Source organism: Silurus meridionalis, chromosome 4 (genome assembly GCF_014805685.1).
Source record: "Silurus meridionalis isolate SWU-2019-XX chromosome 4, ASM1480568v1, whole genome shotgun sequence".
NCBI lineage: Eukaryota > Metazoa > Chordata > Actinopteri > Siluriformes > Siluridae > Silurus > Silurus meridionalis.
This window is the reverse complement of record NC_060887.1, coordinates 12,969,863-12,993,463: the sequence shown is the minus strand read 5'-3', so window position 1 is coordinate 12,993,463 and position 23,601 is coordinate 12,969,863. Positions and strand designations below refer to the sequence as shown.

At 39.9% G+C, this 23,601-nt stretch overlaps 1 protein-coding gene across 1 annotated transcript; it reads left to right on the top strand.

The window, feature by feature from the left end:
* The first annotated feature begins 1,533 nt into the window (after window positions 1–1,533).
* Window positions 1,534–22,346, top strand: clstn3 (calsyntenin 3). The gene is made up of 19 exons (XM_046846879.1): window positions 1,534–1,811; window positions 2,855–2,921; window positions 4,208–4,330; window positions 6,522–6,732; window positions 6,884–7,092; window positions 8,222–8,371; window positions 8,994–9,179; window positions 9,299–9,586; window positions 11,741–11,853; window positions 12,062–12,221; window positions 13,113–13,172; window positions 14,189–14,337; window positions 14,476–14,624; window positions 19,267–19,493; window positions 19,803–19,964; window positions 20,172–20,317; window positions 20,440–20,575; window positions 20,691–20,875; window positions 20,971–22,346. The coding sequence occupies exons 2-19, from the start codon at window positions 2,855–2,857 to the stop codon at window positions 21,118–21,120; spliced, it is 2,871 nt and encodes a 956-aa protein (XP_046702835.1). The 5' UTR covers window positions 1,534–1,811; the 3' UTR covers window positions 21,121–22,346.
* Window positions 22,347–23,601: the final 1,255 nt, after the last annotated feature.

Here is a 23,601-nt window from a genome sequence, read left to right as displayed (position 1 = left end):
CACCCTACATGTGAGTGGATTTTTCTACAACTTCTACAAAAAAATAACCTCAGGTGACAAAAATTAAAAAAAACAACAGATTTTAATATATCCTTTTTTTCCCCTGAAAGTACACCAGTATTCAGAAGCTAGGTGACTGAATTATAGGGTGCATTCATTTTCAGTAGCATGTAACCTTTTTTTGTACGAGTTTAAACATCAGTTCATTGATATTGGAAGGCAATTGTTCCCACCTCAACATATCAATGGGACTGAGGTCTAAATGTATTTTTTTTACCTAGCTGCCACCTTTCCATAAAAAATGTTACTTGTTCTGTCTTTTTCTGATTGCAATATCATGAACATAAACATTTAATATGCTTACAGGGGCATGATGTATCTTTTGGTATATTTAATATATCTATTAAAATGACCCTGCACTGAATCGACTGGGGGGAAGAAGAAAAAAACATCCCTATCACTTTCGAATGATAAATTTCAAATTTATTGGAAACGGCCTTATAACCCTTCCTATATACATAAGCAACAACGAATGCTTCCTGAAGGTCAGGTTTTTTTCCTTAAGCAATGATGTTGACACACATGAAGCATCGTATGTTTTGCTTTTATTAAGCTTAATCACATTTCTCTGTGTTTAACTAACTTTCATAAGCAACATTTGGTTTCTAATTGCTCTGTTTTAATTATTGTAGAAACAGGAATGGTTTCTGAATTTTAAGTTACTTAAAGAGGAAAACTTTGATTCTATAGATGTCGGTGATATAAAATGTTATTTAGGCTCTGATCAATAAAGACTTAATATTGAATGAGGGTGTCCTTTCTTTTTTTTCTATAACTGTAATTCTTTTTAGGTGGCTTTATAAAATATTCAGGGGTCAAGTCCTACCAATAAGATACAGGTTTCCCAATCTTACTCCTGCACTTTTGAGTGTATTCATAAAATGCTGATAAGCAGCTCTCCAGGTGTATAAGAAACGAGAAAAAACAAACAAACGTGTGTGTGTGTGTGTGTGTAACCTTGAGACAATTTGAAAGTGGAAAAACACAAACTGGTTTAAAAGTCTCCGTACGCAACTGCATAGTACAGTAATAAATACCGTAATAATAATAATAATAATAATAATAATAATAATAATAAAAACACTTCTGCCGTACACTCATAAGTGCGTTAGATTGCTGTTTGGAGCACAGCCCTTGTCTCTAGCGTAGGACCCTATGAGCTATGACGTCATTTTGCAGTCTAGCTTAATGGTGTCGGAAGACGGAAATGAAGGAGGCGGGGCCAGGGAGAATCTTCAGCTGTCAATCATGGAGGAGGAGAAGTGGAGGAGGAGGAGGAAGAAGAAGAAGAAGAAGACGTAGAAGAGGGAAATTGGCGATGGGGATGATAATGGAAAGGAGGAGGTGAAATCCTCCCGGATGAGAGAGAGAGAGAGAGAGAGAGAGAGAGAGAGAGAGAGAGAGAGAGAGACGCAGTGTGGGCGTGGCTTAGAAATAACTCTAGTGGGAGGGGCGGGGCGTCGGCGTTCTTATATCACTCCGAGTCAATTTTCTGTCTTTTTCTCGTACTGAACCCCACGGAAATTAAAGACCCCGGAAATAATCACGTGCTTCAATTAAGGTCCCAATTTCACTCCAGTAGTTGAGGGTTCAGGGAACAATCCTGAGACTGTAGGAGGTCGGTGTGTCCGCACCTGTTAGCCTGGGTGTGTGTGTGTGTGTGTGTGTGTGTGTGTGTGTGAGGGTGTGTGTTAGTGTGTGACGGAGAGGCTGAGGAGGAGGCTGTCTCGGGTACCAACTCGCACCTCACGGTAACGTCGCATCTTCTCTCATTTTCTAATAACAGATATATAATATATATATAAATATATATAAATATAATATATAAATAAAAACACAATATATATATATATTTTTTTTTTCTTTTCTTTTCTTTCTTTTCGGGGACACAGTGTCGTGCGGGCGGTACGTGGCTTTGGGATGCGCTTCGGAGTTGCAAATCGATGAGTAAATGTCGCAGATGTAACATTAGAAACGATACACATTTTTGCAGAGCTTGCGGAATGTCGCGTTTGCGTTCAGGTATTAATAGCGTGCATTAACCTTGAAACAATTATTATACACCAATCATTCTGGCATCACCTGGAAGATGTTTTTTTTGGTCGTACACGACGCACAAAATGGCCAGTTTCAGCTTTCGGCCTCGTCCAAAACCGCATAGTATTTAATGGTACTAAATAACGAGCGGTTCGAGTTGGACACTGGGGATGTGTTCATCCTGTTTCAACATCATTCTTCCATTTACAGCATAATATAAAGGTTCAGATGTGGCTCTGTGAGAGATAAAGATAAAGAATAAAAGGTTAAGCTCAATTCCTTATATATAATATGATGTTCTCTACAGTACTTGGATGATACAGTACTAAACACTGCACACATGCAGCACCTGTGTTTAACATAGTCTTCGATTTACTCATCACTTACGCATTATAAGCTGCTATTAATGACCGATCACTTCAACCCTCCTAACTTCATCTTTAATATGCAAAGTTTGTGAGACATTTGTTAGTGGATCAGGCCTAGATGGAGGAACCTGACAGATCCCCAGCATCGTGCTGGTGTTGAGCAATCGATCTTGCTACTTTATTTAAAGCTGGTAACTGAGTGCTAATAAAATGGACGTTTTGACGAGGACGAGACCCTGGCGTGCGATAGCGACGCGGATGTGTGTGTGCCTCTCTGTACTTGCGCTCCTCTGTCCATGCTTCTGCCTTTAGATTTCTCTGCTTCATGTCAGTTTAATGCATGTCTTCTTCCATGTCCCCTCCCTTCTTCCTCTCCCTTCCTCCCTCAGATGGCCGGAATGAGTTTCCTCTCCTTTCTCCTCTTTTGCTTGACTGCCGTTGCCCATGGCAACAAAGGTCAGTGACCAACATCCTTTTGCATGTCGATTATGAGCAATGTGAATAAATGACAGCTGTCCTGGAGAACGGCAACACAATGGACAAGAGGGTTGTGCGAACGCGAATCCTTGAAAATGTGGCGTTGCGTGCCAGCCCTTGACCCCTTGAATGAATCACGTTCATCATATCTGTTTTAAATGGCCTATCTTGATGTTCCATGTGCTGCGAACACACGGTAATGAGCAGGCCAGTCGATTAGTGATAGTAAAAGATACCGCTACTAGAGATTCAAAATGGATGGATGGATTGACAACTGAAATGAATCATAGGCAAACAGAGTTTTGATTTACAGTGTTGACTGGCTGCAAAAGATATAAAAGACAGGGACAGAATACAAGTTTAAAAGGGCTGCAGCATTTTTCGAAAAAAAATAAAGAAACTATTGGAAGATGGGTGTAGGGAGTGGTGAAGTGAGCCAGCGTGCACGAGAGCAGATGGATGTTCGAGTCTCAATCTCACATCGGTAGAGTAATCCAGAAACATGATGCTCAGATTAAAGCTGCGAGGATGAACGACAGAGTGTGAGGCAAGGAAAAAAGCCCATCAAGTTGAAACACGATGGAGCGGTCAGCCGCCGCACATGATAAATCCTCCCTCTCTCCTGGAGGAGCTAGAATGCTAAATCATGCTGCGAATATGCAGAATATGGGTTCTGATTATGCTGTATGTGCTGCCATCTTGAAAATTGTATTTCAGCAATGCAAATCTGGTTCATGAATCCTTCCCATTCTAACACAGTTAAATGTATTTTTTTGGTCTCAGAGAATATTAGCGAAGGGAGCGATTTGTATGCAGTACCTCAGGCAAGAGAATTTTCCATTTTCGGTCTGGCATTCGCCTGTATGGGTTTTATAGGACATGTGCCTTTGCACACTTTCAGCTGCAGGTGTAGTAGAGCGTTGGTGCAGATTGATGCGTGTGCTCGAGTGCTTCTCAGAGCGAAATCACAGTGAGATGTTCAGTGGGTTTCAGTGATATTCTGTGAGATAAGCGAGCAATTCCTGTGTCTGTGTTTCATTTTGTTTATCGCTATGTGTAAAGGTTAGTTGCATGTGTGCATGTGTGTGTCTGTACTGTATGTATTCGGGTAAATATTTGTATATGTGTGTGATGCAAAGACTTACTCATGCCTATGAGCCTGTATGTATATGAGCCCTGTTATGTGTTTAATTGTTAAGAAAGTATCTCATAATGCAGAACATTCTAAATGCTCTTGCACTTTCCCTTGTCTTCACTCTTCTTAGCCAATAAACACAAACCATGGATCGAGACCGAGTATCAGGGCATTGTAATGGAGAACGACAACACTGTTCTACTGAACCCCCCTCTGTTTGCCCTGGATAAAGATGCACCTCTTCACTATGCAGGTACTGAACACAAGCGCATTATAGTAAACTCTGTAACTGTTAAGCATAATTTAAATGATAATCAATAACTGTCAGCTCTGTAACACTTAACTCTTAGCTTGATGTAACTCTTATTCAGCTTGATAACTCATACCTTTGTCATTTTAACCCACCCTGTAAGCCTTAACCATCAGTTCTGTGATATTAAACAAGTAGGTCTGTAACATTTAACCGTCATCTCTGTAACCCTGAACCGTCATCTCTGTAACCCTGAACCATCATCCCTATAACCCTGAACCATCATCCCTATAACCCTGAACCGCCATCCCTATAACCCTGACCTGTCATCTCTGAAACCCTGAACCATCATCCCTATAACCCTGAACCATCATCCCTATAACCCTGAACCATCATCCCTATAACCCTGAACCATAATCTCTGTAACCCTGAACCATCTGAACCATCATCCCTATAACCCTGAACCGTAATCCCTGTAACCCTGAACCATCATCTCTGTAACCTGAACCATCATCTCTGTAACTCTAAACCATCATCCCTATAACCCTGAACCGTAATCCTGTAACCCTGAACCATCATCTCTGTAACCCTGAACCATCATCCCTATAACCTGAACCGTCATCTCTGTAACCCTGAACCATAATTTCTGTAAACCTGAACCGTCATCCCTATAACCCTGAACCATCATCCCTGTAATCCTGAACCACCATCTCTGTAACCCTGAACCATCATCCCTGTAACCCTGAATCATCATCTCTGTAACCTGAACCATCATCCCTGTAACCCTGAATCATCATCTCTGTAACCCTGAACCATCATCCTATAACCCTGAACCATCATCCCTATAACCCTGAACCATAATCTCTGTAACCCTGAACCATCTGAACCATCATCCTATAACCCTGAACCATCATCCTGTAACCCTGAACCATCATCTCTGTAACCCTGAACCATCATCCTGTAACCCTGAATCATCATCTCTGTAACCCTGAACCATCATCTCTGTAACCCTGAACCATCATTCCTATAACCCTGAACCGTCATCTCTGTAATCCTGAACTATCATCTCTGTAATCCTGAACCTTCTGAACCATTATTCATGTAATCCTAAACCATCATCCCTGTAACCCTGAACTGTCTGAATAGTTATCCCCATCATCATAGAGCCATTCTCTAACCCGTAACCGTTATCCCTGTAACCATAAGCTCTGTAAAATATAATTTAAACTTAATTGGCAGCTTGGTACCTCTTAACTGTCAGCTTTTTAATATTCAACTATCAGCTCATTAATATTGACCGTCTTTAACCCTTAACAATCAGCTCTGTAACCCATAATTGACACCTCTGTAATATTTGAATGTCAGCTTTATAATATTTAAGTGCCAGCTTTGTAAGCAGGACCCGTCAGCTCGGTAACCCTTATCTGTAAGATTGAATCAGACACATACCCACTCTCGGAGACTGCTATGTGTGGCAGCAGTGCTACATGTTGCACCACCATGATGCCCGTTCAGAAGCGTCTTTTATAAAACTAATATAACTACACCTGCTGCTTCTTCACTATCATTACTTGTATACACAACACAGGGTGAGTTTATAAACAACATAATTGTTGATTTAACACAGGGCAGTTTTGAGTAAAGGGCTGCTGGTTTAGTGCAGCAGGAAGTAATTACACACCAGTGGTTACACAAATTGCATAAAATTACGGTAGGATCAGGCGTGTCTGGCCTGCTCTCTCCACACGCTGACCCAGCATCCTCAGAGGGCTCGTTCATGCGCGACTGAGCCCTGTAGGCTTCTGGAGGTGGTTTCACTTATAGTATTGATCAGAATGTTATGAATTATAATGGGGGGGTCTATGTTTAAATCTTCTACCTGTTCATTTTTGCGTATATAATAATTATAATATTTTATTTTTGTGAAAATCGATATATTTCTATTTAATGTTTTATTTAATTCTGCTGTTCTAGGGAAAATTTATTTTTACATTAATGCAAATGACACCATTTATAATCGCAAATCGTGGGATTGACCACAATAATCACAACATGACATTTTTCCCAAATCGTGCAGCCCTTCTTCCTTGTTACCGCACCCAGATTTAATTTCCACTTCCAATCGTTCTTTCCTTTGCCGCTTTCAATTCTCTTTTATTAGCAGACTTTCACACACTCACTCTTTCTTTTTTAGGTGAGATCTGCGGGTTCCGAGTGCACAACGGAGCAGGAGGTTCAGGTTCGGCTCAGTTCGAGGCCGTGGTGTTGGACCGCTCCACTGGCGAGGGTCTCGTTCGCTCCAAAGAGCCACTGGACTGCGAGAGCCAGAGGGAGCACAGCTTTACTATCCAGGCCTACGATTGCGGAGAGGGTCCCGATGGTACCAACAGCAAGAAATCGCACAAGTACGAGTGACTCAGTACTCAATAATTTGTCAGCTGCTTCTCTCAATACATATTTTATGTATTTCTACAAAGTCTGAATCCCCTGGATCGGAATTCTCTCTGTTTATATTTCTCGTACACAATCCGCATTTCACCTTTTCCCTTCCCACAGGGCCACGGTGCACGTGCGCGTGAACGACGTGAACGAGTTTTCCCCCGTGTTCGTCGAGCGCCGTTACGAGGCGTCCGTCCCCGAAGGTCGTCTTTTCGATCGCATCGTGCGCGTGGAGGCTCTGGATGCCGACTGCTCACCTCAGTACAGCCAGATCTGCTTCTACGACATCATTACTCCCAACGTTCCATTCGCAATCGACAATGACGGTGAGAACTTCAAGTCACAGGGTCCTGTGGGTCTGGAGCATTTCTGCCTCTTTTACAACGATTTCCACTCTCCCTGTTTTGATTCCGTCTCATCCATATTCATGATAGACCCTGTGTGGTGCCGAATGTATTATACAAGAAAGGTTTATTCATTATATATGAAATATGTACATATTAGTGTATGTTTTGTGTGTGTATTCTATATTGTGTTGAATGAGGCAGAATGAATATCTTCAGGGTGCCTTTTCTTTTTTTTCTTTTCTGTCATAGAGTCTGTTTTTACTTGATATATTTTTTGCTCACTTGTTTTGTAATAGAACGGAAGTAGATGTGATTAGTAGCTTTTTTTTATTTATTTATTTGTAACCTAAAGTAATTCAGAGGAATCCTGATTGGGTTTGATTTTCATGCAGTGCAGAAGAGAGTCCCTCTCATAGTCTCAATGACAAACCCAGAAGATCAATAGCTGACATTTTGTAATGCGATAAGAGCCAAGAGAGAAGGAACCGAGCACGGAAGGCAGGTTGAACATGCGAGAGGATAAGAGAGAATATAAGAGGGTCATGGGAAGGTGAGTGAGAGTGAGGGAGAGACGATAGCCTTTTTATTTATTTTTTTTTTTGTGATGACCTTGCTTCTGTGCCAGGCTCTGTTGGGTTTGAATGGTAATTTGGGTCAGGCTGAACCAGGCACTAGTAGGAGAATGCCCTTGCACTGTGTATCCATGCCCATCGTACTCTATGTATTATTGTATTTCGTTATGCTTTTCACCAATTTTTTTTTTTTCAATATACCCTTCTTGTGCTTTGAAATGCCTTTCTGTTTCTTTCTTTTTTAATAACTGTGGGTTTATGTAACTTTTTTTCCTGTAGATATTTTATTTGATTATATAATTGTACATTTAGTACAATTGGAACTATTCAGCCCATTTTGCAAGTAAGCAACCGAGTGCCTCCATTTAAAGATCCCTGCTGATTCAGCTTTTCTTCTGTTACATTGCTGAAAATGTTTTAATAACGTAAGAAATCGTTTCGACCGATTTCTGCCTTTTTGTTAGATTCATTGTTTGTCAGCGGGTGAATAATTCTCTTTCTCTCTCTCTGTCTCTCTGTCTCGCTGTCTTCCTCAGGAAACATTAAGAACACTGAACCTTTAGACTCAAAGAAGCAGCGTGTTCACAGCTTCTGGGTGACTGCATTTGACTGCGGGAAGAATCGAGCTCAGGCTGATGCCCAGGTCGTGGTGACAGTGAAACCTTCCTGCAAGCCTGGCTGGATTGGTACGAAGCTTCCTTTTTTCACCAAGTACCCGTTCTGTTCAGTCACTGCTCTGTATGTCAATGTCAAATCTTGCAACTGTTCACTTTACTGAACTGTGGTCTACCTTGAGACAACAAAAGCCATCAAGGCTTTATTTTTTTTTCATGAAAAGAAAAATATCTAGGGTTGAAACCTTGAATGCCTTAGAGTTAATTAGTAAAAATAATAATATGAAAAGGTTGAACAATAACATGGTGCTTATTCACCTTCAGTGTTGGCCCCTTAATAATGTTACATTTAATTAGTATTACAAAAATACCGTTCTTTTTTACAGTAACAATTATTTTAATTATTTTCTAAAGCATTTTTATTATCTGTCTTTTGTATTATCTGTTTTTAATATCTGTATTGAGGCAAAATTTATAATGACTGTCTTAAATTATAATTTTTTTGTTATGAGTGAACCGTGCCTCTCTGTCTCTGGAAATATGGGGGCAGGATTGAAAATGTAATTGAGACATTTGACAGGTTCAATATTTAGTAAGAATTTAGAATGCAAGTTTATTCCCTATTCTTCCCTATTCTTCCCTATTCAAACTTTATCATCTATTTGTATATGCATGTATTTGCAATTTATCTCAGGCTGGTCGAAGCGAGTTGAATACACACCAGGATCCGGCAGCATCCCCCTTTTTCCCAGCCTGCGCCTGGAGACCTGTGAGGAGACTGTGTGGAACATTCAAGCCACCGTGGAGCTCCAGACTGGCCACATCGGGAAAGGCTGTGACCGCGATAGTTACTCTGACCGCTCTGTAAGGAGGCTCTGTGGTGAGTTTTCTTACTTCAGTAAGCAATTTTCTAGCAGATGTGTCCTCCCCCTATTTATTCAAATGTTAGCATTGTTATGAATTTTATCATAATAACATAAAAGCCATGCTTCTACTCAGGTGCTGTGAGGGGTGAGGTTGACCTGCTCCCACCTCCATCTCCCGCTGCAAACTGGACCGCAGCACTTCCCACCCTTCCCTCTTCTGACTCGTCTCTGGTATTTTCTTTCAACGGCTCCACCCATGTTGCCGTCGTCCCCGATTCCGTTGTCTCAACAGTGCCAGGAGACCACTTCACCCTCCAGCTGTGGATGCGAAGGGGCGGGGCCAACACTCAGCCACCAGCCAATCAGGCAAGAGGAGCACGCAAAGAAGAAGAAACCATTGTGTGCAGCACTGTGAAAAACGGTCAGTCGTATAGCTAATCACCATTTCCCCACTTGTCTACTGAGTAATTTGAGTTTTTTGTTTTATAAAGGTCATCTTTATTTAATAATTATTGCTTAAAAAAAGTGTTTATTAACATGTAGTAAGCAGTATTTAGCAGTATTTTTTTTTTATTATGTAAAATATATTACATTTTGTAATATATATTATATCGTGTAAATGTATGTAGTATATTTTGTTTAAACATGCAGTATAAGCATGCTGTATAGTTTTATTTAAAATACATGGTTTTTAACTTAAAACATTGATATAAAAATTTCTTCAGACTGGCAAAGGTTAAATGTGTGTGTATGTACATATGTGAATTACACTCAATGAGCATTTTATTAGTAACAATATGCTAAAAAAATGTATAGGACCAGCTTCCGTTCTTCATAGCATGGATCCTGCAAGATGTTGGAAACATTCCTTTCAGATTCAGGTCCATGTTGAGATGAGCTCATCACACAGTTCCTGCAGTTTTTGAAGGGCAATTTCATGCTGTGAATGTTTTGCTCTACCACATTCCAAAGGTGTTCAACTGGAATTAGATCTGGTGACTGGGAAGTCCACTGAAGAACACTGAACACACTGTCATGTTTATGAAACCAGTTTGATAAGACTTTAGCTCTGTCCTTAGTAGCCATTAGAAAATGGTAAATCGTGGCCATCATGGGATGCACACAATCATCCTAATTCTCAAATAGTCTGTGGCATTCAAGTGAGGATCGATTGCTATTAACATTACAGAGTGTGCCAAGAAAACATTCCCCACACCATTTCACTACCTCCACCAGTCTGGACTGTGGACACAATGCATATTGGGTCCATAGACTCAAACTGTTAGTGCCAAATTCTGGCTCTGCCATCAGTATGCCAGGCTTTGTTGTTCTGTCTACTTCTATCTGTGCCTATTGCAGCTTTCAGTTCTTGGCTGTCTGAAGAACTTGACATTGTCATTTGCTGTTGTAGCACAGTTGACTTGAGGTTAAACATGTGAGATGCTTTTCTGCTTGGCACAATTGTACAGAGTGGTTATTTAAGTTACTGTTATAGAACTGCTGCTCACTTGAGTTTTTTTGTGCCATTGTGAATAAATGTGTGAACATTTGAGGAGATCAGCAGTTCTAGAAACACCAGGCCATCTGGCACCAAGAATCATGATTCCTTCAGTCTACAGGGATTAAAGTGTGACAGTACAGATGCCTGGTGTTTACAGATTGTACAGAACCCCTGTTGTTGATTAATTAATGTGCCTGTCTTCACTACCTTCACAAAATATCCTAATGCTTATGGGAATTTGTCAGCAGTCTCCACAAGACTACAATATGCAAATGAGATCGATCAGCTTGGGTGTAGGGTTTTTTTTTTCTTTCTTTTTTTGCACTTGCCCTTCATAAAGGTTAATTTTGGTCTCATGTAACAATACACAATTCCAGTTGTCGTTCTAATGCTTGGTGTAAGTTCAAGGGTTGCCTTTTAAGAAAGCCTTGTTCCTAGCAGCCCCTTCTGATGATGTGAACATGGGATCAAACCATTTTAGTCATTCCAGGTTTTTATGTGATGGCCTTTATGTGGTGGGACAATGATGTTTTGCTAGAGGAAAGATATTGTATAGTTTATTCTACACAGTCGCTGTCGTCCATTCCCTCGAAGGGTGCTAATAAGTCTGGATTTGACAGTTTTCTATGTATTCTTTGTGCAACTTATTTCTTTCGACTCGTGTCGTACAATTTGCTCCGAATCCTTTTTTGTTCGCTTTGTTATTCAAAGACTTGTGAAATGGCTTATCCAGCTAAAGCGCTGTTCTCCTCCCACTATTACTAAGCTGAGTCACAGGAAAGAGTCGTGGATTAAGCATTCTCTCTCTCTCTCTCTTTCACGCTCTGACACAGGCGTGCACACACACACACACACACACACACACACAGGTCTATGTACAGCTGCTGTATAACTGATGCCTTCTTCCTTTTCAGATTTCTGTCACCTGCTAGGAGGAAAATTGTCCAGAGCTGAATATAGAATGAAACGAAATAAGTGTAAAGTCAGATATTGATGGGTAACCAACAAGTGTGTGTGTGTGTGTGTGTGTGTGTGTGTGTGTGTGTGTGTGTGTGTGTGTGTTCTTATTAACAGATGACTCCTATTCACACTACTCTCTGTCTGTGCACGGCTGCCGTCTGTCTCTCTTTTACTGGCCGGATGTCTCCGCTGCACGCCCAGTAAAATTTCTCTGGAAGCTTGAACAGGTAAATCAAATAAAACTCCTCTGAAACATATTAAAAAGAATTATCATTAGGGATCATTTTAAATAATAGTTTTGTATTTATTTCTTGAATCAATTTTAGCTTACTAACACAAGTGGTTGTTTACAGATTATAGACTATATAGTTGGCAGTGTACGTATTAATCTGACATGGTATGTACAAGATCACCGATGCCCTCTTTTCTCCGCAGGTATGTGACAGCGAGTGGCATCACTTGTCTTTAAGTGTGCAATTCCCCTCCGTCACACTCTATGTAGACGGCGTGACGTTCGACCCTGCACTCATTCACGACAACGGAGCCATCCCTAACCCGGTACCACATCAGAGGCTGGTAATCGGAGCCTGTTGGGGTACGTGTGTATTTCTTTAACCTTTCAGTTGCTTTGGGGTACCACACAACAATTTGTGTGACTTATGCAAATCTAAGGTTTGATGTAACGTAATGGAGAAATGCTGATATCGATTATTGAATCTAAGTCAAATTACATGGAGTGCAAAGTCGTCATATGATCCCTGATTATTACACACTGTCACTTGACATATAACCTATTGTGTTATGTGAATTGGGAGGAAAGAACCACATTTTGTGCCTAGAACATTGAACAACAAGATGATTATAACTAGTTACTTATTCCATTATGTATTATGCTGCATCAGCTACAGTTTTTTTTATTTGTGTTTAGTAGAGTTTGGGGGTAACTAAATCATTGGACTGGGGAATATGTCTAGATTTTTGCACCACCAATACAAGAGCTACTGCTATAGTGCACAATTGTGTGTCTGTCTGTGAGAGAGAGAGAGAGAGAGAGAGAGAGAGAGAGAGAGAGAGAGAGAGAGAGAGAGAGAAAGTGCTAAACAGAAATAAACAGCCTGTTAGGAACATTCGAGCAACAGCTCGGCGACAGCTTGATGTTTTTTTTTCCCTTTAATTACTGTGTACATTTGTGTCTGATATTAAAACCATTCAATTGATTTATTATTTAGAAAAACAGGTGTGTGTGTGTGTGTAAGCGAATGTTTGCTAGACAGACACCCAGCCAGGCTTTTAGCCTCCTGCTGTTCTCTTTTTCTGTGCTGCAATGTGTGTTAATAAGCTCCATCAGCACCGATGCCTCACTTGTGTGCAGTGGCTCATAGACTGAATTTACTATATGTAATTTCCTAATAGTTTCCTCAGTTTTTTTTTTGTTATAACTTTCTCTCTTTCCCTTGTCTTACTCTATCTCTCTCATTTTCTTCAGAGCCAGAGAACAAGCAGAAAGAGATCCTTAACAACAGCATCCCAGAGGGCAAGGACACAAGTGAGTTATGATCTCTTGTGTAGAGAAGTGTGTGTGTGGCGTGTGTGTGTGTGTGTGTGTGTGTGTGTGTGTGTGTGTAGCATTTCTGTTCCTCAAAGAATCATTGTGGGCAATTAGAGATCAGCACAGGTCATCTCTTTCTCTATGTTCTTAACAATTTAACAGACATATGTATGTATATACATACATTTATATTTTCTCCATACTGTTATCACAAAGTTGGAGACACAACTGCCTTTGAAAGCAATAGAATTATATTTACTTGAGCTAAGAGACACAAACCTGTTCTAGCATGACAATGCTCCTGTAAATAGCTCCATGAAGATGTGGTTTACATGGGTTGGAGTGTTATAGTTGAAGATCTTGAGTGGCCTGCTATAGAACTCTGACCTCAACCCTATTGAACTTATGTGTCCACAAACTTGTCCATACAGTAGGGTATAGAATAAGATTCTTGGTCCTTCGTTAATACTGAACTTAATTTATTATTTTCTTTTCTACTTGTCTTACACCAACCAGGCAGAACATTAACATTATGGCTAGTGAGTAAATAACAATGATTATCTCTTTATCATTGAAATTGAAATACACTTTATTGTCCACCAATTTGTTTTTGACTTAAGGTGTTGACGTTTTCAAGACTATTTAATCAACAACCAACAAAAACATTAACATTAACAAGCGCATTAGAGCCACAAACACACACAGAGAAAGATGGTCGGCTAAGATATTGTGTACTTCTGTTCATACAGTAACTCTAGAGACAAATGTTCCTTTCTCCCAATGGTCTTCACTGCTTCTTTGAATCTTGGTACCTGTTAGTGAGTGGGATATATTAGGCAGCAAGTGAACATTTTGTCCACTGTGGTAATTTTTTTTGTTAGCAATGCTGAACCTGTTACCAAGGGTTAATTTTCATATATATAAAAGAATGAATTTTGAAATATGGCCTAGAATCTGATGAATACACAATAAATATCTATGTATTTTTTTTTATTTCCCCTCATAACCTTTAGGAAAGTTTGTAGGTGGCTATCGTGGCTTGTTGTCAGGTGTGACAGTGCGTCCAGGCAGTGTGGAACCTCACAGTGTGGTGGAGTGTCTGTACGCCTGCAGGGAGGGGCTGGATTTTGGAGATCTCGAGAGCCTTGGCTCTGGCATGAAGGTATTATAATAATAAAAAATAAAAAAAACATGACCACCTTGCCTTTCTTCCTCCATATACTACACTTTTAAGTCCAAATATGAAGTGGCAAATCAGTGTTGCTTTTACACTACATTGGCAATGCTTCTGTTTCCTCAGGTTCATGTGAACCCCAGTCAGTCAGCACTGGTGTTGGAGGGGGACGACATCGAGAGCTTCAACCGAGCAGTTCAGCAGGTGACTTACAGGAACTCCCTGCGATTTGCCACGCCTGGAGTGCGCCCGCTCAAACTTAGCACATCCCTCAGGTAAATACACCTACACACATTCAAGTTTGTGCGTATCTATCAGAGTAACTGCAATAACTCTAACATACAGTATATACAAAAACAGTTTGTGGACACCTGACCATAAGATTCATATGTGCTTTTTAAACATTCAACATCTAGACCCGATTTACTGTTAAAATAAACTCCACATATCTGAGAAGATGTTCCACTAGATTTTGGTGTGTAGTTGTGGAAGTTTGCACTCATTCAGACACAAGGGTGTTAGTAAAGTCAGGTACTAATGTAGGTGAGGTGATGGAGGCCTGGGGTGCAGCCTGTCAGTGTTCAATTCCTCCCAAAGGTGTTCAATAGGGTTGACGTCAGAGCTCTATAGCAGGTCACTCAAGATCTTCCACTCCAATGCGTTTAACATGGAGTTTGTGCACAGGGGCATGGTCATGCTGGAACAGGTTTGTGTCTCCTAGTTTACATGGAGGGAAAATTGAATGCATCCAAATTCATGGCTGGAACAGTCAAGTGTCCGAATACCTTTGCCCATATAGTGTATTTTGTTGAAAGCAGAACATTTAAAGGCTGCTTAAACTAGTCTAGTTTCACTAGTCCTGTTTCTATGGAGTTAAATGATAATAATATAACAGTAATAATATTCTTTAGAGTCAGGGACACTCTAAAATGCACTCCACACAACCTCCTGAATACATATTTACCTTTTCATTGAATTTCTTTTTAATACAAGGCTTATTCTTTGAAAGTATTTCTCACATTTTAATTTTATTTTTTGGCTTATTTGAGCTTTCCATTAAAGTAGGCTTTACAATGCCGCTGGTTTAGTAATCATCCAGGAAGGGAGATATAATGGAGTAGTTTTTACCAATGGAGAAATGTGAAAACAATGAACTCACACTGTGTAAAAACCCCCAAAAAGAAACAGGAAAAATGACATGCTATACAAAACCAATAAAAAAACACATTGAGTGGTTCTGAAAGGTTCTAGCTAGGGCCCGTTCACTCCTTACATTAACCTGTATCTAAAGTGAGCTGATCGCGGGTGGACCGTCGAGACTTATATCCATTTACACCTGGCAATATGAGCCTGTCTCCAGTGACCACTCTTAATCGAATTCACCGTCTCGCAATCATTATGTATTTTCTGGATAGACCAATGAGGCAGTCGATTAGGTGGTTCTTGCTTGCTGTCTGATACACATCAAGGCTCTTTCACGGTCACACTGCATCACACGGACATCTGCATTCCCCTTGAATATGAATTGAATGATCGGATTTTGATTTTCACACCTGTACTATGTCCTGTACTATGATTTGTGATCCAATTGCCGGAGACGTATGTTAATACGCGGTGTGAGCAGGACCTAATGATAGAATTAGAAAAACCTTGTCACCTTGTGAGTCACACCAGTGAAAGCCATGATTTATTTCACTGTATTCTTATGCACTGCTTTTATTTCATTATTTGCCTTAGTCATTATGGGAAAAAAGTACAAAGTAGTAAAATATGAAGCTTTTAAATGGACTTAACAACAAACCATTGGTCTGGAAATGAGCAAGGATGAAATAAGTACTATAGCTCTTTCCCTGCTCAATCCTACTTCCATTTATGAGTTAATTATCAGGCCCTTTATAAGGAGAATCAGTTGTGCCACAGAACCAGATAATGACTCATCTTTGAAGAATATATTTTTGGACAGCTTTGACCTTGCAGACATATGTTTTTTTTTGTTTTTGTGTGTGTGTGTGTGTGTGTGTGTGTGTGTGTGTGTGTGTGTGTGCGAAATATTTTTTTAGAGAACATTGGAATCATTGTAATGATTTTATCTTTGTGTACAAGAAGCCTATAGAAGTGATTTTGCCTGTGTCTTGCTGTTCATCAAACAGTTGATTAATGAGCAAATAGTGACACCGGAGAGTCTCAGGAGTGCATTCCTGTATATTTCCTGACCAAATATTTGTTGGTAAGCCCATTAAAAACCATATACTTTGCCATTTTGGACTTTCTTGTACAGTGGTCTCCCAGAACTTGCGTGGGATACGTTCTAAGACCACCGCGAGTTCCGAAAAGTTGCGAATTTTGGATGCAGCCCCTATGGTACCTTAGTGAATTCATCTAGACATTGTCAATTTATAAACATAATAGTGTACAGTATCTGAACAAACACATGAAAAATCTTATTCCTAAAGTTCCTGAACATTCGGTGTTGCTGCGGATTCTTGCGAATTTTAACAAAATCCACAACTTGCTGTTAGTTAGATTCCAAATGAGAACCCGTGAATTTTTCGAGCCATGAGTTCCGGATTATCGGGGGTTCACTTTGTTTTGTATCATAGAAATTTTTTGCAAGTTTTTCAATAAGATGGACAGTGATTTTAGCCAATGTGCATTATAAAATACAATGCATTAGTACGTTACACAATTATTTCTAGCCGCTAGATGCAGAGTGTAGAAAAAAACCCAGATTGCAAATCAAGATGAATAAGTGTGACAGACAGTTAATGTGACCTTGACTTTCTTATGTGTCTTATATATGTATATATATAAAGGAAATTGACAGATTATAATCATAGGTCATTATATATGTAATTGTTTCATTGCAATAGTGGTAAGTGTGACTGTGTATACAGTATTGCAGTTGTTCATGGTATTACTCTGATTTGGTCACATCATCATAATTGATAAGTCAAAGTAACACCAGGAAGTTCAACAACAAGCCTTTTGTGTGCATCCAGAGCAACCTTGAACTCAACCATTTCAAAACCACAGAGAGTCACATCAACTTAATAATTCATCAGTGAGCACTGTCACTTTGTTCATGTTTCTGTGGACTACGGTCACACAGGAAATGCATACATCATCCACCAACCCAAAAGCTCAGCAAAGATTTTGTTTTCTACAGCAGTTGGCAAAGTTCCAAAGTACCCCCCTGACTATATTGGTGCAATTCAGTACTGCCACTATAAACCGTCTGCCATCACTATCAGGTCTGGCGCAGCCTCCTCCAGAGAAAAGAGGAAGCTGCGATGCATTATCACTGTTACTGAAAAAAATCACCGGCTGCAGTCTGTCACCACTTGGAGACCTGTACATCGCCAAGACACAGATGCGGGCAGGAAAATTGCCAATTGTCATGTCCCCCAATGCTAATTACCTGTTATGAAAACTACCAACAGGAAAGTGTTTGCATTCCCTGTTAACAAAAAACTGGAAATTACAGAAACAACTTCTTTCAGCTGGTAATTTCTGTCATTAACCAGGCCAGCTCAATCTTGCAGTAAATGTTTTACAATTAATTGCATTGCTAGTTCCTGCACTGGATACTGTACTTAGTATTGTTATTAAGGGGCCAAACACCAAAGATGCGAAGGCAAACTACTGCTATTCTACCTAACTATTCCAACTATTGCTAAAAGTTACATCGAGAATGAATAAAAAAGACACTTCAACCAACAGCACGTTGCATCAGTGATTCGCCTCTAGAGGCCACTGTTGTACTGCATAATGACAGCGGATCTTTTCAGCTGCTCCAGCAACCAGGAAAAACTATCTGTAATGTTTTTTGCAGATAGACGATTGTTCCAGCAATCCACTATCAGTGGCGATTAATCATCATAAATGATAAATCGGTCTACCTCTACTAAAGATTTTTAAACCCGTATCCAAAATAGTCAATCCAGGCATCTCTGGATTTACTTTGAGCGCATAATTCAAGCATTATAAAAATTAAAACATCAGTTATTTTTCCTATAATGACTTTCCCTATGAATTATTTCCAATCTCCAACAAAGTTGGCAAACATCATCTTCAAAGCAACCTGGACAAAACTTAGCAAAAGCATTTTAAATTCTCCATACACTTTGCCTGTAACGATCCACTGTATTTGACAGTGAAGTTGCCAAACAGGCACTGATACACACTGATACAAATCTTGGCAGACATGTTCACCAGGAGAACCGGTGGCTCTGCAACTTTCTTTCTCTTAAAATTTCCTTTATTTATTTTGCAAGTTAAATATATTTTTAAATAGTTCTGTTTATTACGATTTATTTGTTATTTGATTTATTTATGTAATGCATGCATATAAGATAAGATAAGATAAGATAAGATAAGATAAACCTTTATTCGTCCCACAGTGGGGAAATTTCTATGTTACAGCAGCAAGACAAAGAAATAAAAATAGATGCAAATATATATAAAAAAAAAAGAAGAATATACTAAAAAAATAAAAACAGAAATAAAAATAAATAATAATAATAATAATAATAATAATAATAATAATAACAACAAAGAAATAAAAATAAATGCAAATATCTGAAAAATAATATACATATACTACAATACCAATGTATATATACAGTACAATGTAACAATACAAATAGGAAAAAAACTAAAGTACGCTTTTCAAGTCATATTTTAAGGTAGTATTGCACGTAAATTGCGGGTAATATTGCACATAATATTGTACCTGATTCGTGTAATAATATTTCACACAGATATGACTGATCAAATACCTCTGGTTCTGGTTTATTTAATTGCATTCAGAATTGGGGTGGCAATAAACTAAGTATTTGTGTTTAGGATTGACTTACTCTATAAAATAGTATTTATTTCATCTACATCAATGCACCCCCTCACATCCTTTCTGCACAGGTGCTTTAGTGAGGAAAGCTGTCTCTCCCTGCGGCAGTTGGAAGGATATCTGGTGGTGCTTCAGCCTGACGCTCCTCAGATCTCTCTCTCTGGTGTCGGACCGCATCTGGCTCGCCCCGCCCCAGAGTTTGAAGCTGCACATGGTGTGCCTCTGTTTCCTGAACTCCGCATCGTCTGTTCCCTCTCTCACTCCGTGAACACTGCCGCACAGGACATGGATGGAGGGGGTGAGAGAACACAAAATTTTCCACCAAAACCTACACACTTTCACTGCACTACTATAAACGCAATAGGTCACAAAACCCACCAGTGAGTCACTATAATGTGACTAATCCTACGTGCTCATTGTAGGGGGGAACATGACAAGAGGGATAAACTGCTCTATACCCTTTATCCTCTTTGCTATCTGTCTGTCTGTTTCCCCTGTGGCTATTGCAGACATTTCAGTCGATATGTGGAAAAGCTTTATTTCTTGTGGTTTTAGCGTATTATACATATGCTACTCTTTTTTTTTTTTTTTTGTGCATCTTGATCAGCTCTCATGTCAGACGCAGTGGCGCATACTTTGGATGGATGTGAGGTCCAGCCGTTGGGGGAGGAGCTAAACCCAGAGAAAGAGGAGCTTCTGGTTGACATGGAGGCACTGAAAGAGAAAGGACTGGACATCATCAACACAACGGCATATATCGCCATCACTGGTGATTTCCTTATATACAGTTTCTGTCATTTTCAACACCTTTTAATATTCTCTTAAATTGTTTTGATAGGTTTATGCATGAAATGTAATTACCATTACAAGTCAGATTTTCTGAAGTGTTATTGATATGTAATTACTTTGGGTTTGTAAATACATTCAGTCTTTATAAACTGCACCTTCTACTTTACTTTATCTTTTTTAAATCCAGGGGCGGAGTCAATTTCAGTGTACGAGGACATCCTGCGTTCTGTTCGTTATCGATTAGCAAAAGGCTCCGCCCGCTTCGAGAGGAGATTCAGGCTGTCATGTTCAGAAATGAACGGACGGTACACGAGTAACGAGCTTACACTGGAGGTATGAAAAAAACAACAACATTTAAAATATTATTAATAAGCATCATTTGTTTCGGTTCGCATTGACACATCCGATTGAAATCATCCGTTTCATCCGATTCTTCCGTTTTGTATTTATCCTAGGTCAATTTCCTGCACTCTCTGGACAGTCTGTATCACCCATCACACCTCTTGGCCTCCCAGCAGCAGTTTCTCCATCCGTCTCATCACACAGGAGAGCTCAGCGGACACACACTGCCAAACCCACACCGCAACTCTGGTACACAGTGACTCATCAAAATCACCTACTAAACACGCACTGCAGTGCGCCACAGTCACGCACTAGTGCCCACACTGCACCCTCGCTAAAAATTTCCCAATTTTTTACTCTGCAGTGATTCCTGGGGCTGCCACAGTCATCATCATGGTGTGCGTGGGCTTCCTGGTTGTCATGGTAATCCTTGGCGTATTCCGTATCCGCTCCATCCATCGCCGTGGAGAGGGAGCCAGAGGAGCTGGTAAAGAGAGCAGCAACCAATGGGATGACTCGGCCCTTACCATTATCGTCAACCCCATGGAGGTGAGTGCGGCAAAGATTGCGCTTTGCATCGACCAAGTACATAAACTGGCCTGGTGTGTAATCAGAGCATGACTTTTTCTTTCTTAAACACTCAGACCTATGAGAACCGCATGGGCATTGCTGCAGATACAGAGGGCGAAGGCGATGACGAAGAGGAAGTGGCCGAGTCGCCCGACGACTCAGCCGACGACCAGCGAATCATCATTAAGAAAGAGGGAAGAGATTCTGTCCCCCGTCGCTACTGAGTCAAGCAGAGAAACAGCCGCACTCACAAAATCTTAAAACCACAATGAAGCCCCCACACACGTGCAACATAAGAACCACACACTTATTCACACAGCATAAATGTATCTGTATCAGCCTTTGTGAATGCATTGTCTCTGGAATGTATGCTCACACGTACACACACATATACAGTACATGCTTAACCACACCCACACATTCGAGCAATGCATTTGCATAGCATCTCACTCCAGTGTCCAGTGCTTAGTCCACATTTCACTTCAGACTCTTTGTATGTATGGCACAATGATGTAATAACCTTTCAGTGAATGTGATCACTGCACTGTATAAAGCACCGGGTATTATTACAGACGAATGTAAGCTCTGCGATTTTCATAACTGTCGAAATCATTCACTTACAGTCGAGCAAGTGAAGTTAAGGACACGTTAATGATATTTTTACAGCATCGCAGCCACCGTGAGGCTCTCGTTCACATAATGTACAGTCGAATTCACGGAGTAAATCTTTTCTTTCGATTCTCAAAACATTCCTGTACAAATACAGTACACTGTTTTAGAGAATGAGTGTGTGGATGTTCATATAAGCCTTATGAAGGTTAAGCAGTCCTTTTTTCTCAGCAATCGCAAAGAACGAGTTCTCTCAAAACAACACTCATGTTGTACGTCTGTGTTACAGCACTACACCATGCTCATCCTGGGCAGTTTCGATTGTATTTAAATGTATAGAAATACAAATGACTACTATTATTATTATTATCTTTTTTTATGTTAATTCCATTGTTCTGATTCATATTATGTCTTAGGGCTAGCTGTAGTTTTCTATTTCTATTTATGTCTATAATGACTACAAATATGACAGTATATAGTGATGATAATAATAATAGTATTAGTAATAATAACGATCATGGTTGACTTGCTGAGTGTTTATTTATTTGTGCGTCGCGTTGTGTAAATTAAAATCGGTTAACGTTTGAATCTCAGCAAAGCAAGAAGGCACATAATGGGTCAATTCATGTTCCTCTCATCTGGTCCTTTCCACTGTCACCTTAAAGAGCTGTATTACAGTCTTTAATTCTGTTGCTGCTTTTTGTTTTGCAACTCTTCTATCCCAACCCCCCACCCCCCCACTTTGTGCTCACATTATCTCCTGTGTGTTTACTCTTCTGTCTGTGTCAGTGTACAGTGCAAATTCTGTCTCTTAATAAAAGCCTGTTGTTTTTCAATGTGATATGACGAATGGATCGAATTTGCATTATTATTAACTGTATTTATTATTAATGCAGTAACACGGATTATCATCTGACAAGGACATTATGTTGAAAAGTTCATAATAAAAAACATTCGGATGACATCAGAGAGGTTTTGGTGATGAATTTAAGATTCTAGACACTGCAGTCACCATACAGCATCATAATACCGGTTAGGACATGACATACTGGCATTACAGACTTGCTGTAGATTTGTCGGCTGCACATTCATGATGTGAATCTCCTGTTCTGCTGCATCCCCAAGGAGCGCTACTGGATACAGAGTTAGCGACTTGGGAGACCATTTAAGTACAGTACACTAAACCCAAGTGCTATGTTCATGGACCCAGTTTGAGATGATGTGCTTTGTGAAATGATGAATTACTGTGCTGGGAATAGCCATTGTTTAATGGTAATTTGTGAGCATAAAGTGTCCAGGTGATCAGCAACAATACTCAGATAGGCTGCAGTATCCAAAAGATGCTTATTCAGTTATTTAACTGACCCAAAAAAACATTTCCCACAGCATTGCACCACCTCCACCAGCCTTGACTATTGAGACAAAGCAAACAGAACTGGTTTTTGGGGCTATGAATTTATACTGGTGCCAAATTCTGTTTCTCCCATCCGAGAGTCTCAGCAGAGATTCATCAGACCTGTGAGCTTTTGCTTACTGCAGCTTCAGCTTTTGGTTCTCGGCTGACAAAAGAGGAAGCTGAAAATGGTCCCCTCCTGTTGTAGCTTATCTACCTTACAGCTTGTTGTGCATTTTTGAGGTGCTTTTCAGTTCATCATGGCTGTAAAGAGTGGTTATTTAAGTTGCCTTCCTGTCAGCTCATCATCTCAAAGTGATCTTTTCATTCTCTTCTGAACGTGACGTGGTCTCCTCCTGTTGTAGCTAATACACCTTATGGTTTTGCATGCATTTTGAAGTGTCTTTCAACTCATCATGGTTGTAAAGAGTTATTATTTAAGTTGCTATCCTGTCAGCTAGAATTGATCTTTTATTCTCTTCTGATCTCTGTCATCAACAAGGTATTTTAGCCATACAACCATACCATTGTCAAAGTGACAGACCTGACATTTCCCCTAATTCCGATGACTGACATATATGACTGCATGGCTGTATTTGCATGAGTTTATACATTGGTCAGCAAAATCCTAGGTGTTCCTAATGAAGTGGCCGTTGAGTATATATTGTACGCTGTATCTACACAATCTGTACATGCAGTATAT

Coding starts and splice junctions, on each gene's coding strand:
- clstn3 (XM_046846879.1), top strand. CDS start 2,855: ATGGCCGGAATGAGTTTCCTCTCCTTTCTCCTCTTTTGCTTGACTGCC. Junction 13,173..14,188: donor CCCAGAGGGCAAGGACACAA/GTGAGTTATGAT, acceptor CATAACCTTTAG/GAAAGTTTGTAGGTGGCTAT. Junction 19,965..20,171: donor GGCATATATCGCCATCACTG/GTGATTTCCTTA, acceptor TTTTAAATCCAG/GGGCGGAGTCAATTTCAGTG.